The sequence below is a fragment of the Calypte anna genome, chromosome 4A (genome assembly GCF_003957555.1).
Source record: "Calypte anna isolate BGI_N300 chromosome 4A, bCalAnn1_v1.p, whole genome shotgun sequence".
In the NCBI taxonomy this organism is placed as follows: Eukaryota; Metazoa; Chordata; class Aves; order Apodiformes; family Trochilidae; genus Calypte; species Calypte anna.
The window spans coordinates 23106800-23121241 of NC_044248.1; the positions used below are offsets into that span (position 1 = coordinate 23106800).

Here is a 14442-nt window from a genome sequence, read left to right on the forward strand (position 1 = left end):
AGTGATTTGGGTCCATGACAACCTTCCTTGCTTCCTGAAAGGGCAATTGATCAGACACCTGAGGTTCAAGGGGTCCCAGAAGAAAAGCACCTCCTGAGACAGAAGGGTCTTGAAGCCAGAAAGAAAGTGAAACACTGTGGGTAGTGGGACCCATTGGGAAGATGGTTGCCCAAGAAGGAGTAAGCCTTCCTACTGTTTATTTCTCTTCATTTCAGGTGACCAGAGCTTTGTTTAGCTTCTTCTCAAAACCAACCAACCAAACAAACAAACTAGAGAGCCACCCAAAACTACTTGCATCCTTAACTCCTCTGAGACATTGCAGGTAAAGGGAGCAAGAGCAGCACACGGCAGTGTCTGACCACCCAGGCTAAAGAGGCAACAGTGTAATGCACAGCTCTGCCCATCCCTTCCCTCATCTGCAGAGATGGGCTGAGCTGGGGCAGAGGAGAAGCTGTGCAAACAGCAGCATGGGCAGGAGACAGCAAGGCCTCCAGAGGCAGAAGATGGCCCCAGCAGTCCACAGCTATTCACACAGCAAGGAGAGAACAGGCTCTGCACATTTCTCCTGGCATCACAAAGAAAACGGGGGAGCTTTAGGTAATTCTAGGAAAGGTGGCATTGGTTGCAAACACATAGCCTTGAGGATGTCCATACAAAGAGAAGAGCATTCTTATGTTGGCTGAAACTGGAGCATTAAAGAGGAGCCTCCACACCCAGAACAGATTTCAGTGAAAACAAAGGTGTGATTTCATGCATGTGTATGATAAGATGCTTGAAAAGAGGAGCAGGATGGCAACTGACAGATTGCCTCCATGACTACAACTGGAAGATATGATTACAAATCTCAGGACTGTGGCAGAAAAGCAGTGATCTACAGCCATGAAGTTGAAGTAGCTCAGAAAGAGGATGCAGATGTGACACTGTGAATTCAGAGCAAACTTCTCCAGGTTCACATCCCACTGAAGTCCATTGAGTCAGAGTTAAAGAGGAATGTCACTTTATCTCAGACAAATAACTGTGAAGTACACAGATGGAAAAATCAGACCAGGTGCCCCCAGGGCTGAGGGCTGTCCTAGCTCTTGTCCTCAGATAAAAGATTCCTGCAGTCACCGAGACTGGCTCAAGCCATAAGTGTTATGTTAGGATTTCCTAACCTGAGCACTCTGCTAGTGAAAGTAATGCTGACCTTGATTTAAAGATAAGACCTTACCCTTCTGCAGGGAAGGACATCACTGGTGGTATTCAGGCAGGGATGGGACCTTACCTGTTAGAAAATCTGACTCAGATTTGGTTTTGCTCGAGAAATTGTAGCTTGCTGATGGAGAAGTACCCAAAGCTGGGAAACAGATGTGGAATAAATATTGCTCTACCCAGACCACAGGTTGGGTTGTAAAATAGACATCTCTTCTCCGTGGGAGCATATTCTCCAGAGGTGACTCAGCATTGAGTGGGGTGAGAACCAGACACTCTTGGCTGTTGCATGTTGGGCAGGGTCAAGACTTCAATCTGTTTGCTCCAGGTGAGGGCTCCATCATCTGGCATAGCCTTACTGATGAGTGAGATAGGGCAACTAAAAGCCACGACTGATGACAGCAAAAATATAAAAGCCAAAATGAAATAAATGCAGTGGCACAGGACAAAAGCAATGGAAACTGTGCAGCAGCTTGGAAACTGTAATACATGCTCACTGCAGGCAGCCTGGCAAAGGATAGCCTTTGGGGCCTAATTATAAATATTCTCAGGTTATCCTAAATAACTACTGTTAGAATAAAGGCCTTTTTCTTCATTAGGTAATGCTGCAAGCCCAGCTCCCACAGTCCTTAAGCACTGGTGTCAGAAGTTAAAACTGAACTCTGTATAACCTTCATGCTATAAAGAGTGCCAAATGCAAAGTATTTGGGAGTTTTAAAAAGACGTTTTATGCCAGCCCTGGATAGTTAGCAGTGTACCTATGCAAAGTTCAAGCCAATGCTCTAAATCTCTTTTGTGCTCCACATAGAAGTGTAGCAGAAAGATCAAACATAAAATATTTTTTTCTGCTTGGAAAGTAGGCACTTGGGCACTGATTCGTCAGATATATAGCTTCTCAAATTACTCCTCATTTAATGGTAAAATCTGAAACCCAGACACTTTGTTGAAATAAGGCTACATTTGGCTAGCACTAGATGACTGTAAGATTGTGCAAGACTGTCAGACTCTAAGCTCATACTTTCATCTTTCAAAGCTGCTGCTCCAGCAAGGTAACAAAGTGCCAGAAACTGCTGTGAAAGGCGCTGGTGGACGTGCAGAATACTCTGCTGTTCTCTTGGAGGAGCCACGGGCATATGAATGGGTCTATTAACCTCAGTGTCCTGAGGAACATGTTAGTGACACAGCACAGCAGGAGTAGTAACAATTACTTTATTTTGCTGATTATAATATTATTTTTTATACTAAATAAATTAACTAGCATTGATCAACTTGATTAGCTTGCCAAGTTTCCCTTCCCACCAACACCATTGGTGTTGATTCTAGAATAGTGGTAAAATCCTTCACCACAGTCCCCCACCATACAGGGAAATGACCAGACAGGAGAGATTAAGCAGAAGATACGGTAGGACTCCCTGATTTTGCCATTTGACCACGTGACTGCAACACATAAGTGTGTTGCTCAAGGTTTTTTAGCTTAATGAGGTAAAAACTCCTGCATTACAGGACACCAGCATCAGGGCAAGCATAGTCTTGGGCTAATTTAGTAATAACTTTGCAGGGACATGAGTTAGAAATATTGGGAAGGTACTAGAGGTGGAGATATTTTGATATCCAAGCAAAACACAAATCTTCTGGAAGGGGTGGTGAGGCCTGGTTTCAGCCCAAGATAATGATACTCTACCCCTGAGCTGGATGGTTCTCTGCTCAGGCCAACACACCACAGGGGTGTGGGGGGTTTCTTCTGCAGCATGCAGCCATGAGATGCCATTACTTGGTGCAGGCTTCCCTGTGTGACCTCCTACACTGTCAGAGGCTCACTGCATAGTGAGCTTAAGTGCACTGCTGATCAGCTTATTTTTCTTAATACATATTTTTCTTAATACATAACCACTAGGAACTCATAAACTTCCAACACACACTAAACATATGAAATGTGCTTTTACTTAGGGGCATCTTTTGTGGGTTTAGTCCACATGATGTCTGCAGGCTCCTTCCCACCTCAGCCCTACAGATGTTCAGCCTCTGCTGACAGACAGCAGCACTGGGTGGATTTAGGGCATTGCTCACAGTGCTCATTCATGTTGGAGGCATGTCAGTCCCTGCTGCTGTCCTCCTGGCCCTTTTCCTCTCTCCTTCACTAAGAAGGATAGTTTGTGTGTTTTTGAAGGGGGAAGAATGAGCTACAATTACTACCTGAGAAACAGCACTAAGACAAGATGCTTTTGAAGACCTGGGTGCTGGTCATGCAATAGCTGGGTTAAGAGATGTACTAAGCAAGACACTGAAAAGTTTCTCCTGCTGAATAAATACTCCTGTTCTGCACCCTCAAAAAGATCATAAAGTGCTAAGATGGCTGGAGACAGTGCTTTTTGTGTTTCCCTGTCCTAGGTGTCCTTTTTTTCCTGTGAATTTGTCCCATGTATGCTTTTAACAGTGATGGTCTTCAGAGACAAGGTGTTGCACTCCTGAATGGTGCTGTGGTGTGAAGAGCCATTGTCCATTCTGAACCTGATTTAGTTCCATTTAATGGAAGCACAACCTGTTCCCTAAGGGTAACATTGCCTGGGAGCATCCATAGGGAAAACCAGTGTCAGCAATGATGCACCAAGCCCATGTGGAGGGGACTCTACACATTTGTTAAGTTTCTTCACCTTCACTAGACTTCTCTCAAATAGAAAAGTTATTAACATGACTCATGGTATAGAAGTGAAGAATGGAATGAGAGAGCTGGAGAGCTCCTCCCCAAACATCACAACTGCCTGGACTGACATTTCAAAGAACACTTCAGCAGACCCTTAAGGCTGTCCATCAGGGGCTGGTACCACCTGTGATGTTTTCAGCTTGGGTTTGGTGGGGAGAAGAAGAAGGACCTTAGTTTCACAGACTTGTGACCTTAAAACTACAAACTGTCACAAATCTTCCTTTTTTTCAAAGAAACAAAAGTAACTTATCATTGTCCTCAGGGATTTTATGTCTGGAGGTGGCCATGCCTTCTCTGACAAGAGAAAAGAAACAACCAAGAAAAGTAAGTCAGGCAGTCTTGGTCAAAGTGTTCAACTACTATTGCGTGTGAAGGAGAAAAGGAACTGAGGAGGAATTACAAGCTGACAATGCATCATGTTATGCTTTCTTGTCTTTCTTCCAGAAGGGAAAGAAGGACAAGTTTCCCCTTTAGATTCTCTAATTCACTGGGGAAAAGAGAAACTGTGTTTTACTTTTAGCAGCTTTTGTTCTTGCATGTGCTCCTGGACCCAAGGGCACAGATAGAGCTGTGCTGCTGAGGAGGCTGGAACATCTGACATGACAGACTGAACCATCCTCTGAGCCCTGAGAACTTCCTTTGATTTCTAGTGTCATGACTGTGATTTCTGCAGGAGAGGGAAAAACAAAGCAATACAAAACAAACAAAAACCAAATCAAAACAAGCAAACCAACAACCAAAAAAAGTGTAGAGGCAGTTATCCAAAACCAGAAACCCAGACACTTGCTTTTTTCCAAGATTTCCTGAGCAATCTAAGTGGTTGAGGATCTTGCCTCAAAATTTGGATCAGTGGGTTATCTCCTTGTGCACAAACCGAAACTGGGCTGATGGTTAATCTTAATGGGCTGATCTTAATGCACTCTTCTTCTTAAACATGGTCTTACAGCTAAATAGTGAGGATTGTTGTCCCTGGACACCAGCTCAGGCTCTGTTAGCTTTTCTAAGAGCATTTGTATCAAAATATTGTTGTGCTAGAGCCTCCAAGGCCATCTGGGGCTTTGTGCAGACATGGTGCTTACAAATGAATGTGAACCAAAGCAAATCAACATTGCTTGGCAGGGATGGAATGCATTGCTAGGGTCTGTCTCTGCCAAACTAGACTGTCTGGCTCCAGTCCCACTCTTTGGGGGGACTGTCTATGAAAACACAATTTGGTATTGTGCAGTGTCATGGTTACATGGCTCACTACTCCTTTAACCCCTCCCAGGCCTTAAGCTTTTGCTATCTGTTGAGTGGAAACCTGTGAATCTCCAACTCTTAAAGCAGACCTTGCACTCTGGTACCTCGCACAAACTGTCCCTCGTGATGCTGTGCTGGTTCAGGCAGAAGTTTATCTCAGGAGCTGTCAACAAGACTGCAGCTGTCTTCAAAGGAGGGAATTACTTCTCACTGACATGAAATAATCAGAAGAGCTATCTTTGTACAGCCTCCTAAGAGAAGCTTGGTTTCTTGGGCTAACCACCTCCAAAAAAAAGGTCATCCTTGAAAGGTGGGAATCCAGCTTGAACACTTGATTGACTCTCCTTGATTATCCCATCCTTTCATGAGCAGCAGCTGCTACTTCTGCTAAATCCTGCTGGAAAGCCCAGAGGCCATCCATTAAAGGACAAGCCAAGACATCAATGTAAATATCCTCACAGGTTTGCCAAGAGGTGTATAATCATATCACTCTTGTGACTTCTGGACACATTTTTGAGTTCATTCAACTTAAAGATAGATGTAGCAAATTAACAGAGGGGCTTGTCCAAGACACAACACAACAGGAAGATCCAAGCCCATTACACACAGTTTTTGCTATAGTAAAAATCCTCAGCAAGCAGTGTTAGAAGCTCTGCCTCTGAGCACAGGTTCTGCTGGCGGCCAGGAGAGAGGCAGCAGGAGCAGTAGGTGTATATTCCTTTCAGAAGGTGGGTGAAGAGGCAAATCCTCAGCTGAGACCCCATCAAGTCTGGAGCCAGCAGAGAAGAGCAGCAGCTCTGTAGGTATGAGAGGCAGGACGTGCTGTCCAGCAGGCAGCAGCTGCCCAGGCTGTCACGTCCTCACCAGCCCTGCATGCAGCTGCAGCCCCATCTCCATCAGGCAGGGCAGCAGCAGCCTTGCACGGGCTGGGACGCCAGCAGATCTCAGCCTGACTGCCCGAGTCACACAGCAATCCCTCTGGATTTCCCCTCACGCTCCAGGATTTGGGTATTTTCCATCAAAGTTCAGGCTAGAGCACACTGGTGCTGCCGGCCCTCCTAGGTGATGTCTGGTCCAGGCGTTGGACTGAGGATCTGGAACCTGTTGTTCCATCAGACACAGCTGGCCACTTGCTGTGAGCCCATCTGTCTCCTGCTGGGCATAGGGCTGTATGGATGGTCCCACAGCTCAGCTGTCTCTGACCCAAAGTGCAACACACCTGCGTGACCCTGAGTTAGTTGGTTTTGCTGAGAAAAATGCCCATGTTCATGTTAGAAGACACATGAATAAAGCCAGGCAAGATAAGAGAAGGCAAAGCACAGATAGATTTAAAGTTGTGAAGACAGTATCTAGCAATGGAAGACTCAAAAGGAAATGTTATGTGAAAAGGGATAAACCCCTGAAGGGACTGGTTCAGTCACTATCTTGCTGTAAAAATCCCTGGAAGTTAGAAATGCCCAAGTCCTTGGTTCAGGCTTAACTCTGATGTGAGTTAACTCTGATGATCCCGTGTTCTGGGCTCTGAGATGGGGGAGAGAAAAAGGGACACATTTTTTTAAAAAAAGTAAATTAGCCGAATGAGCCACTGGGCAAGATGTGGAGAGAAAGATGTCCATTAGGAGTGCACTTAATGAGCTGGCAGGGAGGAATTCGGCTGGAAGGTAACATGAGCATTGTCAGCTGTAGAGCCTGAGCACCCCTGCTCAAGCTCAGGGTTCCCCTCTATTCCTTTCCACCTGCCTTGAACAACTGCCTCCTACTGAAAACCCCATCACCCTTTCCATAGGCAGGGAATCTTCTCTCTTGGGCTGTAAGCCCCATGGGAGAAGGGCAGGGACAGCACCTCTCCAGCCACCTCCTGGGAGCAGGGACCTGCAGACAGCTGCTCTTGCTGAGGGACAGCATCAGTACAAAGATGTGCAAAAGGCAGACCAGTACACAAGGGGGTTGCACAGATGTATAAATAAGAGTTTGGGGCAAGGGAGGATGAAGGCCATCTTGCTGAGCTTACACCAACCCCGTGCTTGGTAAGAGGTGGTTAGACATGATGGATGTGCAATCAGGAGCTTTGTAAGGAGCAAAAAGAGGTTCCAGCATCCACACTGAGGTGGCAGTCAGCTATTGTACTCTTCCCCAGACATAAACTGTGACAGACCATGCCCATGATGAATGAAACATGGGCTAGAAATAACCTTCCTTCTTGCACTAAGAAATTCAGAAGTTACTCTGTTCATCCCAGCTCTATCCAGCAGGTAGCTTCTCCTCACCTGCAGCATTTCAGAGTTAATACTATGAAGTCCTTTCATATGAGAAAAATAAACCACACTTAAGTAAAGAGAGTTGATATTTAATTACAGTGTACAACAGGTGCTAGCATTGTATTAAAGGTACAGTCAGACGCCTGTGGCTTGCAGAAGAATCTGGTGGTGACTCATGACTAAAATGTCAGCAATTTTTCATTTTACTATGAAACTTGGCATCACCCAGCTTTTACTAGTAATGATAATAATACCAACAGTCAGAAAATAAATGTGTAAAATTTTCAGTCTAATGCTGAAAACTAGATACTTATTGTTTTCTATTAATGCATAAGGAGCTCAATTAGTCCCACACTGAACAGAGAGGACAGGGTTGCTTGTGGGGACTCAGGTCTAGGCAGAGGTGAGCTTGCTCTTCGGTAGAGCTGTGCCATTGAAACACTCACTATCGCACCTCCCGAGCTGATCCCAGTCCAAGTTTCTATCACACACCACTGCCAGAAAGATAAGAAGTATGAGTTCACGTGGCTGGAGATGTAATGATTTATATTCAAGCAAGCAGCCCCTCTCCATTGAGAGCCCCCACAGGCTCTGTGGGGTTGGCCGGAGAAGCAGTTCTGGTCCCAGTGAGAGGGCTCTGGTCCCGGTGGGTTGGTGGCCGGGCTCTGGGCTCTGCGCCGGCCTGGGGCCCCCATACAGCACTTCGCTCCCGGGCGAGTCCACGGAACCTCCTGACAGGCTCCAGTTACTTTCGCGCCGTGTTTTCCCCACCGCTGCGAAGCTTTTTTTTTTTTTTTTTTTTTTTTCCCTTAGTACTGAAGTACTGAGCTCTTCCCTCGGCTCGCAGGCGGGATGGAAGTTAATCATCTGCTTGTAATTAACCTGTGACCTCCCCCGCTCGCGGGGCCGAGCTGTAGCTTTAACGCGGGCGGTGGCAGCGGGCGGGAGGACAGCACTGCCAGGTCCAGCCCCGAAGCTGCCGCAGAGCCCTGCGTGTGCCCGGCCGGCTCTGGCAGCTGCCTTCTGCCTGTTGCCTGCTGCCTTCTGCCTTCTGCCTGTTGCCTGCTGCCTGACATGGGGAGCCGCAGCCTCCTCGCCGCCATCCTCGCCGCCGCCCTCGCCTCCCTTCTGCCGCCCCCCGTCGCGGCCCACCGCAAGCTCTTGGTGTTCCTGCTCGATGGCTTTCGCTTCGACTACATCGACGACAGCGAGCTGGAGGGTCTGCCGGGCTTTCGGGACATCGTGAACATGGGGGTGAAGGTGGATTACATGACCCCAGACTTCCCCAGCCTCTCCTACCCAAATTACTACACGCTGATGACGGGTGAGTACCTGCTCCTCGGAGCAAAGGATGACTTTTTCCTCTCAAGGTGCTGTAAAAATAACAAAGGTCGTGCTTTTAGTTGGGAGTTTAAAAGCACGGAGGCATTGCAGATCAGTATTTCTTCCAAGTTTTCAGTATTTCTTCCAAGTTCTCTGAACTTGGAAACGCCGCTCAGAGCTGACGTTTGAAGTTCTGTGCTCTCACGCTGTGCTGCTGGGTCCCTGCCTGGTGCCACCACCCCGGCACGGCTGGACAGGGCTCCCCGGTGGGACCACTGATCACAGCTGCTGCAGAGGGAACATAAAACTGAGTGGGGTAGGCACGGAAAATTAACACGGAGCCAGCTCACAGACTTTCCAGCCAGTAAAGAGGCGTGTAAATTGAGGGTGGCTAGATAAGACCTTATTTTCAGCCAGCAGGTCTGTTGTGGCATGCTCAGAGTTAAATTTCTTTTTAAACTTAACAGACTGTCTGCTTTCACGTGTCCCTGTCTTAACATTGGTTAAATAATCTGAAAAAGCCCAATAGAAAGACTTTAAGGATTTCTGCATCCTTGCACTTTCCCTTTTTCTGACTGCTCAGGAGAGGCTTTCAGAAAATTGGGAGGATAGTAATGATTTTCATTAAACTGATTTCCTCGTAGTCTAAGCGGAGCAACACATTGTTACAGTGACACTGGGAAGGTGCCCGCAGTACAGCTGAGCCCTTCACATCAGAGAATGACATCCCAAAAGCAACGCCTAAGGAAAAAACCAAAACCAAACCAAACCCCAACAAAGAAGCAGAAAACTTTTTCTGGAGTTTCTGATTTTTTTTTTTCAGAATTATTTAACAAATCAGACCTATCCACGGGTCATAAAATCTATCCTCTCTGAAGATACGTGGTGTCTTCTGCTGTGATCGGAACAATAAAACATCCAGCGGTTCATATACTGCTTGCTGGAAAAGCAAACAGATGCCATTGTAAGGCAAAAATCTGACATCAGTTGTGCTCAGCTTGTTTTGAAACTGCTTAACCCCCTCCTCCCTCTCTTGGGAGAGGAATGCTTTTCTCTTGCTCATCTCTGAACAGAAAAGAGTACAAGAGTGTCACGAGGTTTTGGGGGGGGGTTTTTTTGTTTTTTTGTTTTGTTTTGTTTTCATGACTTGATGCAAATGCATGGAAACAAAGCAAATGTAATGACTTAAAATAGAGGTGTCACTCCAGTTTGGACCTTGTTCTCTAGGTGTTCATAGGCAAACCAGTGTAACACATCATGTGTAAAAAGCCTTCAGATGACAGCAGTGAAAGCAACTGCTTTCTCTCTTTGCCACATTTACTCATCACTCCTATTACGTAAGTAGGTGTAGAGTGAAGTCTGTAATCAGCCTTTCAAAGAGGTTTGAAAACATCCTGTTTTGTACTCACAAAGGAAGAGTTTTGTTTTAGATGGTGAATCACTGCTACTAGACTTTTTACATTTTTTAGGGTACCAGAGTTTCTACACCCCAGCTGGCATCAACAGTCCAATCTGTAAGACCAAACTCAACTCTTCTTGCAGGTCTGGCCTTCATGATGACTATCTCAATGCAAATACAGACTAACTGCAAATAACAATTCAGGGTCATAAAAATGAGTCACAGCAGTGTTAAGGTCAGGAATCAACTGAGAAAACATGCCCAAAGGAAGACTGCACTTGAACCCTCAGGGTATCCGTGAACCCCATGCTGTGTCCTTGCATGACAGCAGGGAAAATCCCATGGCTGCACTGTTCTTACCCCCAGTGCCACGGTGCAGTCTCCACAGAAAGAACATGTCATGTTTAAGGTGGTGGTGGGGTTCTGAGCATGGGGCACTCAGCAGGTGAAGTGTTAGATGTGTTCAGTCTGTGCACCTTCTGTTCTGGGAGCTGGGACAGCTTTTGGAAAAAATGTACACTGCAAGGTGACATGAGCACTGTGCCGTGGCGACCTGCTTAGGGACTGGCAAGTTACCATCTCATGGCTGCTGTACAGGTGTAGGAAAGCAGATGTCACAGCTCTCCAGTCAGGTCTCTTCGGAGGGCAGGGGGATAGGACACAATTGTAACCGGGTTTGCTTCTGTCTGCAGCTGGGATGTGTGGTACTGAAGTGTTGCCACGGTTTCTTCTTGGAAATCAGGGACTATGACAAAAATTTATTCTTCATGTCTTGTCCTACACTGCTGCTTCATAAGCTCTTCAGAAACTCATATTTTAACCTCCAAATTGCCATATTTTAGCTTCACAGAATGTTGGCTTTTTTCAGCTAAAAGGTTAAGAAATTTCTGTCCTCATCTGCCTGTTTATCATATCCCACCACTTTTTCAGATAAACACTGCAATCCCTTCTTTGCTGATTCACAAGGTCTTGTGGCCCTGGATACATTCAGGACTGAACACAGCTGCCACGTCTAGGAGAGCATATGCATGAAAGAGCTGCAGTTGGAATGTATTTCTTTCTTGCCTCTATCCATTCAACATGAGGAAGGCCTCTTCTTTCTCCCCACTGCCCTTCACCCCACATCCATGCAACCTTCATGACTCTGGAGAGGTTTAGCTGTGACAGAGGGAAGTTCTTCCTCATTCTGGTGGCTTTGGAGACAGACAGTGAGACTCTGCTCCTCAGGCACCATCACCACTGGGACAGGTCAGTCCTCTCAAATACAAACAAACCTCTTCCTCCTCCTGCTCAGACCTGCAGGCAGAGGCTGGGGAGGTCAGCAGCATCTGCCTCACTGCAGATGCCAAACTGCACCCTTCAGCCCTGCCAGGAGGCACCTTTCCTCTGCAATGGACAACTAGTGAGCAATACCACACAGCACAGCTTCCCCGTTATCTGCAGGCTCTTCTAGTCACCATTTGACTTTACTAATGATTTTAAGGGGGCAGCCTGTCTGAATTTAATATCCATGCAAAATTGCAATGATGAGATTTTCAGAACCAGAACCAAATAATTGCAACTATAACTGATGATCGAACTAACTAACTAATGTGTCCTAATATGAAGCATATCCTGTTTTGCTGAGACAAGATCCTAGGTGAAGCACTGACAGGGTTGGAAGAATAGATCCCAACCTAAGTAAAGGAAACAGATATGTTTGGGACAGTAAGTGGGAGGAGGGATGTTACTCGCCCGTGGTCAGACAGTGCTACAGGGCGATGGCAGAGCTCTCCAAGGGTCCCTCTCCACCTTAAATTTCCTACTGCTGTTTAACAATGAGAAGCTACTTGCTGGAGCTTGCCTGAGTGACACAGAAAACCTCAGCCCAGAGCCCAGGGCCTGCCTAGAGTCTTTTCCCTTTCTCCACATCTACAGCAGTTATGAGAAAAGGAAGCCAGAGAATAAAAACTAGACAAATACTAAGGGTTTGGCTTCTTCATGTCAAGTCACTCAGTGATTCAGAGTGTGGGGAGAAGCTCCAGCCTCGCGGTGAGGCAGGGCATGGCATCATGACCTGCTATTTGCTTGAAGCACCAAGCGACACCCAAGTCAATGCTGGTACAAATCATGACATGTTTTGCATGCATGACATGCAGCCAGAGAAGTTTTTTATTCCAAAAATCTGGTGGCATGCAGGATAACCCAAGGATACCCTCTTAAAATCCCACTCATTGAAAAGTGATTTTCTCTAACAATTTCATTAATGCCATGATTCTCACTCCTGAATTCCACATTGGCATTAAGACTGATTCTTGAATGGCTGGGTTGTTTTCTGAGCTGCTAGAATCCTAACTGGTGTCCTAGCTCTCCATGCCCCAATTATGATATTGCAGTTGTTGTCCTGAAAGGCAGGGCATAAAATGGTGAATTAGGTATAAGGAGCTGTTGCTGTTTGTTTGAGAGAGCTTTTCAAGGCTTGACGTGGGCTTGGCAAAGGACGTAAGGAGGAGTCCAAATACATGTATCTCAAAAGGCGCACTTAATCACACCACATGCTGTTTGTTTTCCAAAGAAAGGAATTAAAATTATAAGTCTGTAGGGAGCTTTTAATATTTCATTTTCCCTGCCTCACAGCCTGGCTCTGCAGGGAGATCTCACGCCAAGCTAAATGGAAAGTCTGAGGTCTCCCTGTAACCACTGCAAGCACATGTTAGTGCATCAGAGCCCTCAGTGTCAAATCTCTCAAGAAAAACTCGTGCTAAGGAGTTTGGGTATCCCTTTCTTGCCCACCTGCAGGCACTGTGGGGCTGCTGGGGGACCCACTGCACCCCTGCCCCCCTAACCCACCCAGATCAGGGCATAGAGTCATAGGGCATGCAGGGGCCCCTCACATTTCCAGCTCCAGCCAGCACAAACGTGGGTGGACAGTATCACATCTGAACTGGAAATTCAGTGAGGATTTACTTTCCAAGATCCTGACAACAAATGAGGTCTTTTCTGGCAGGTCCTGTGAGGATGCCCCAGCCACTGGTCAGTTGTGTGGCTCTGTGTCCAAGATATATATTTCTCTTGGTAAGCAGAGGGAGTCCCTGCTCACAGAGGGGGGTGGGTGGAGGGCTCCTCCAAGAGGAGCTGGCAAGGGGGCCTCTGCATCCCTCTTTGGAAACAGCTTGTTCTTAAATACTTGGCAGAGAGGCTACAAGATCCCATGAGCCTGCAGGATGGAGGAGGAAGTTGAATAGATTGCATTTCAGGTCTCCTGACCCCCAAGGTGAGGCCCGTGGTCTTTTCAGGGCTGTTCCACACTTGCCCTAACTCAGTGCTGACATGTTTGGGGCTTCTCTAAAATACAGGGATGGTGCATGGTTGTTTTCCTAACTGGTGCAGCTCAGCCCTTTGTGTGCCATTGCCTTCTCCTCTGAACAGCAGGAGGGAGAGTGGCAACATGGTATCTCCTGGATATGGATGATCCTCAAGGTTCATTCTGCCACCCTGAAGGTTTCTCCTATCTTCTGTGTTTCCGTCATTCCTCCACTCTTCCCCCTCAGTGTTGGCCTACTTGACTGCTGAGGACTTTGGTGGCTGATGCTAAAATGGCAAATCTACTACTGTTTTCTTGATGTATGCTACACCCCTTTTATTCCTCATTTTCTGGGAGCAAATGTCCATAGGGCTTCTACCCCTGCAGTCCCCTGGGCTTTGGCTGATGAGCACACACTCAAGTATATTTATCATTTGCTGTGCAGTCTCCTGGTTTACAGCACAGCTTCTCCACTCTCCATCTATGTGATACCTGGAGAAAACCCCATCTGGTGATGGCACTCATGGATGCCTCTTCTCTGCTGCCCTGTTAACAGTACCCAGACACCAGCCTGGTCCAGGAAAGGAAGATGATAGATTCTGTTTAGCAGTTAAGCAATTTTTAAACTACACAAACAACACCTGCATTTTGTCTGAGGCATAAAAAATGGAGGAATAGGAGAATGACAGGGAAATTTATTATCAGTACACCTGCACTGAAACTATCTCAACTTCACTATCCAAGATGAGAAAAAAGCCAGAAGGACACAAAGAGCATGATGGGTGACAATGGTTTTTTTTGTTTTATGCTCCTCTTTTTAACCACCACAGAGGCCAGCAGCAGCAGAGATTTTAATGATTCTGTTTATGTCATTCAGTTTTTAATTCAATAGTTTCTTCTTATTCTTAAATTCATTAGCTTTGCATTTCTAAAACTGTGTGTTGGAAAGCAAAAGAGCACAAATTCTTCTGTGGCAGTACTATTAACTGTCAGGGGAAGGGCACTATTCTAGCAAGGACAGGCTAGAGAGGAGAGTGGGAACTGTGAG

General features: G+C 46.4%; 1 protein-coding gene across 1 annotated transcript in view; it reads left to right on the forward strand.

Moving 5' to 3' along the window:
* Positions 1-8284: 8284 nt before the first annotated feature.
* The window catches only part of ENPP6 (ectonucleotide pyrophosphatase/phosphodiesterase 6), a 28997-nt gene continuing 22839 nt past the window's right edge, over positions 8285-14442 (forward strand). The window contains exon 1 of the mRNA XM_008491949.2: positions 8285-8713. Within this exon, the coding sequence (XP_008490171.2) occupies positions 8464-8713 (250 nt within the window). The 5' untranslated portion in view covers positions 8285-8463. The remainder of the gene's footprint in view (positions 8714-14442) is intronic.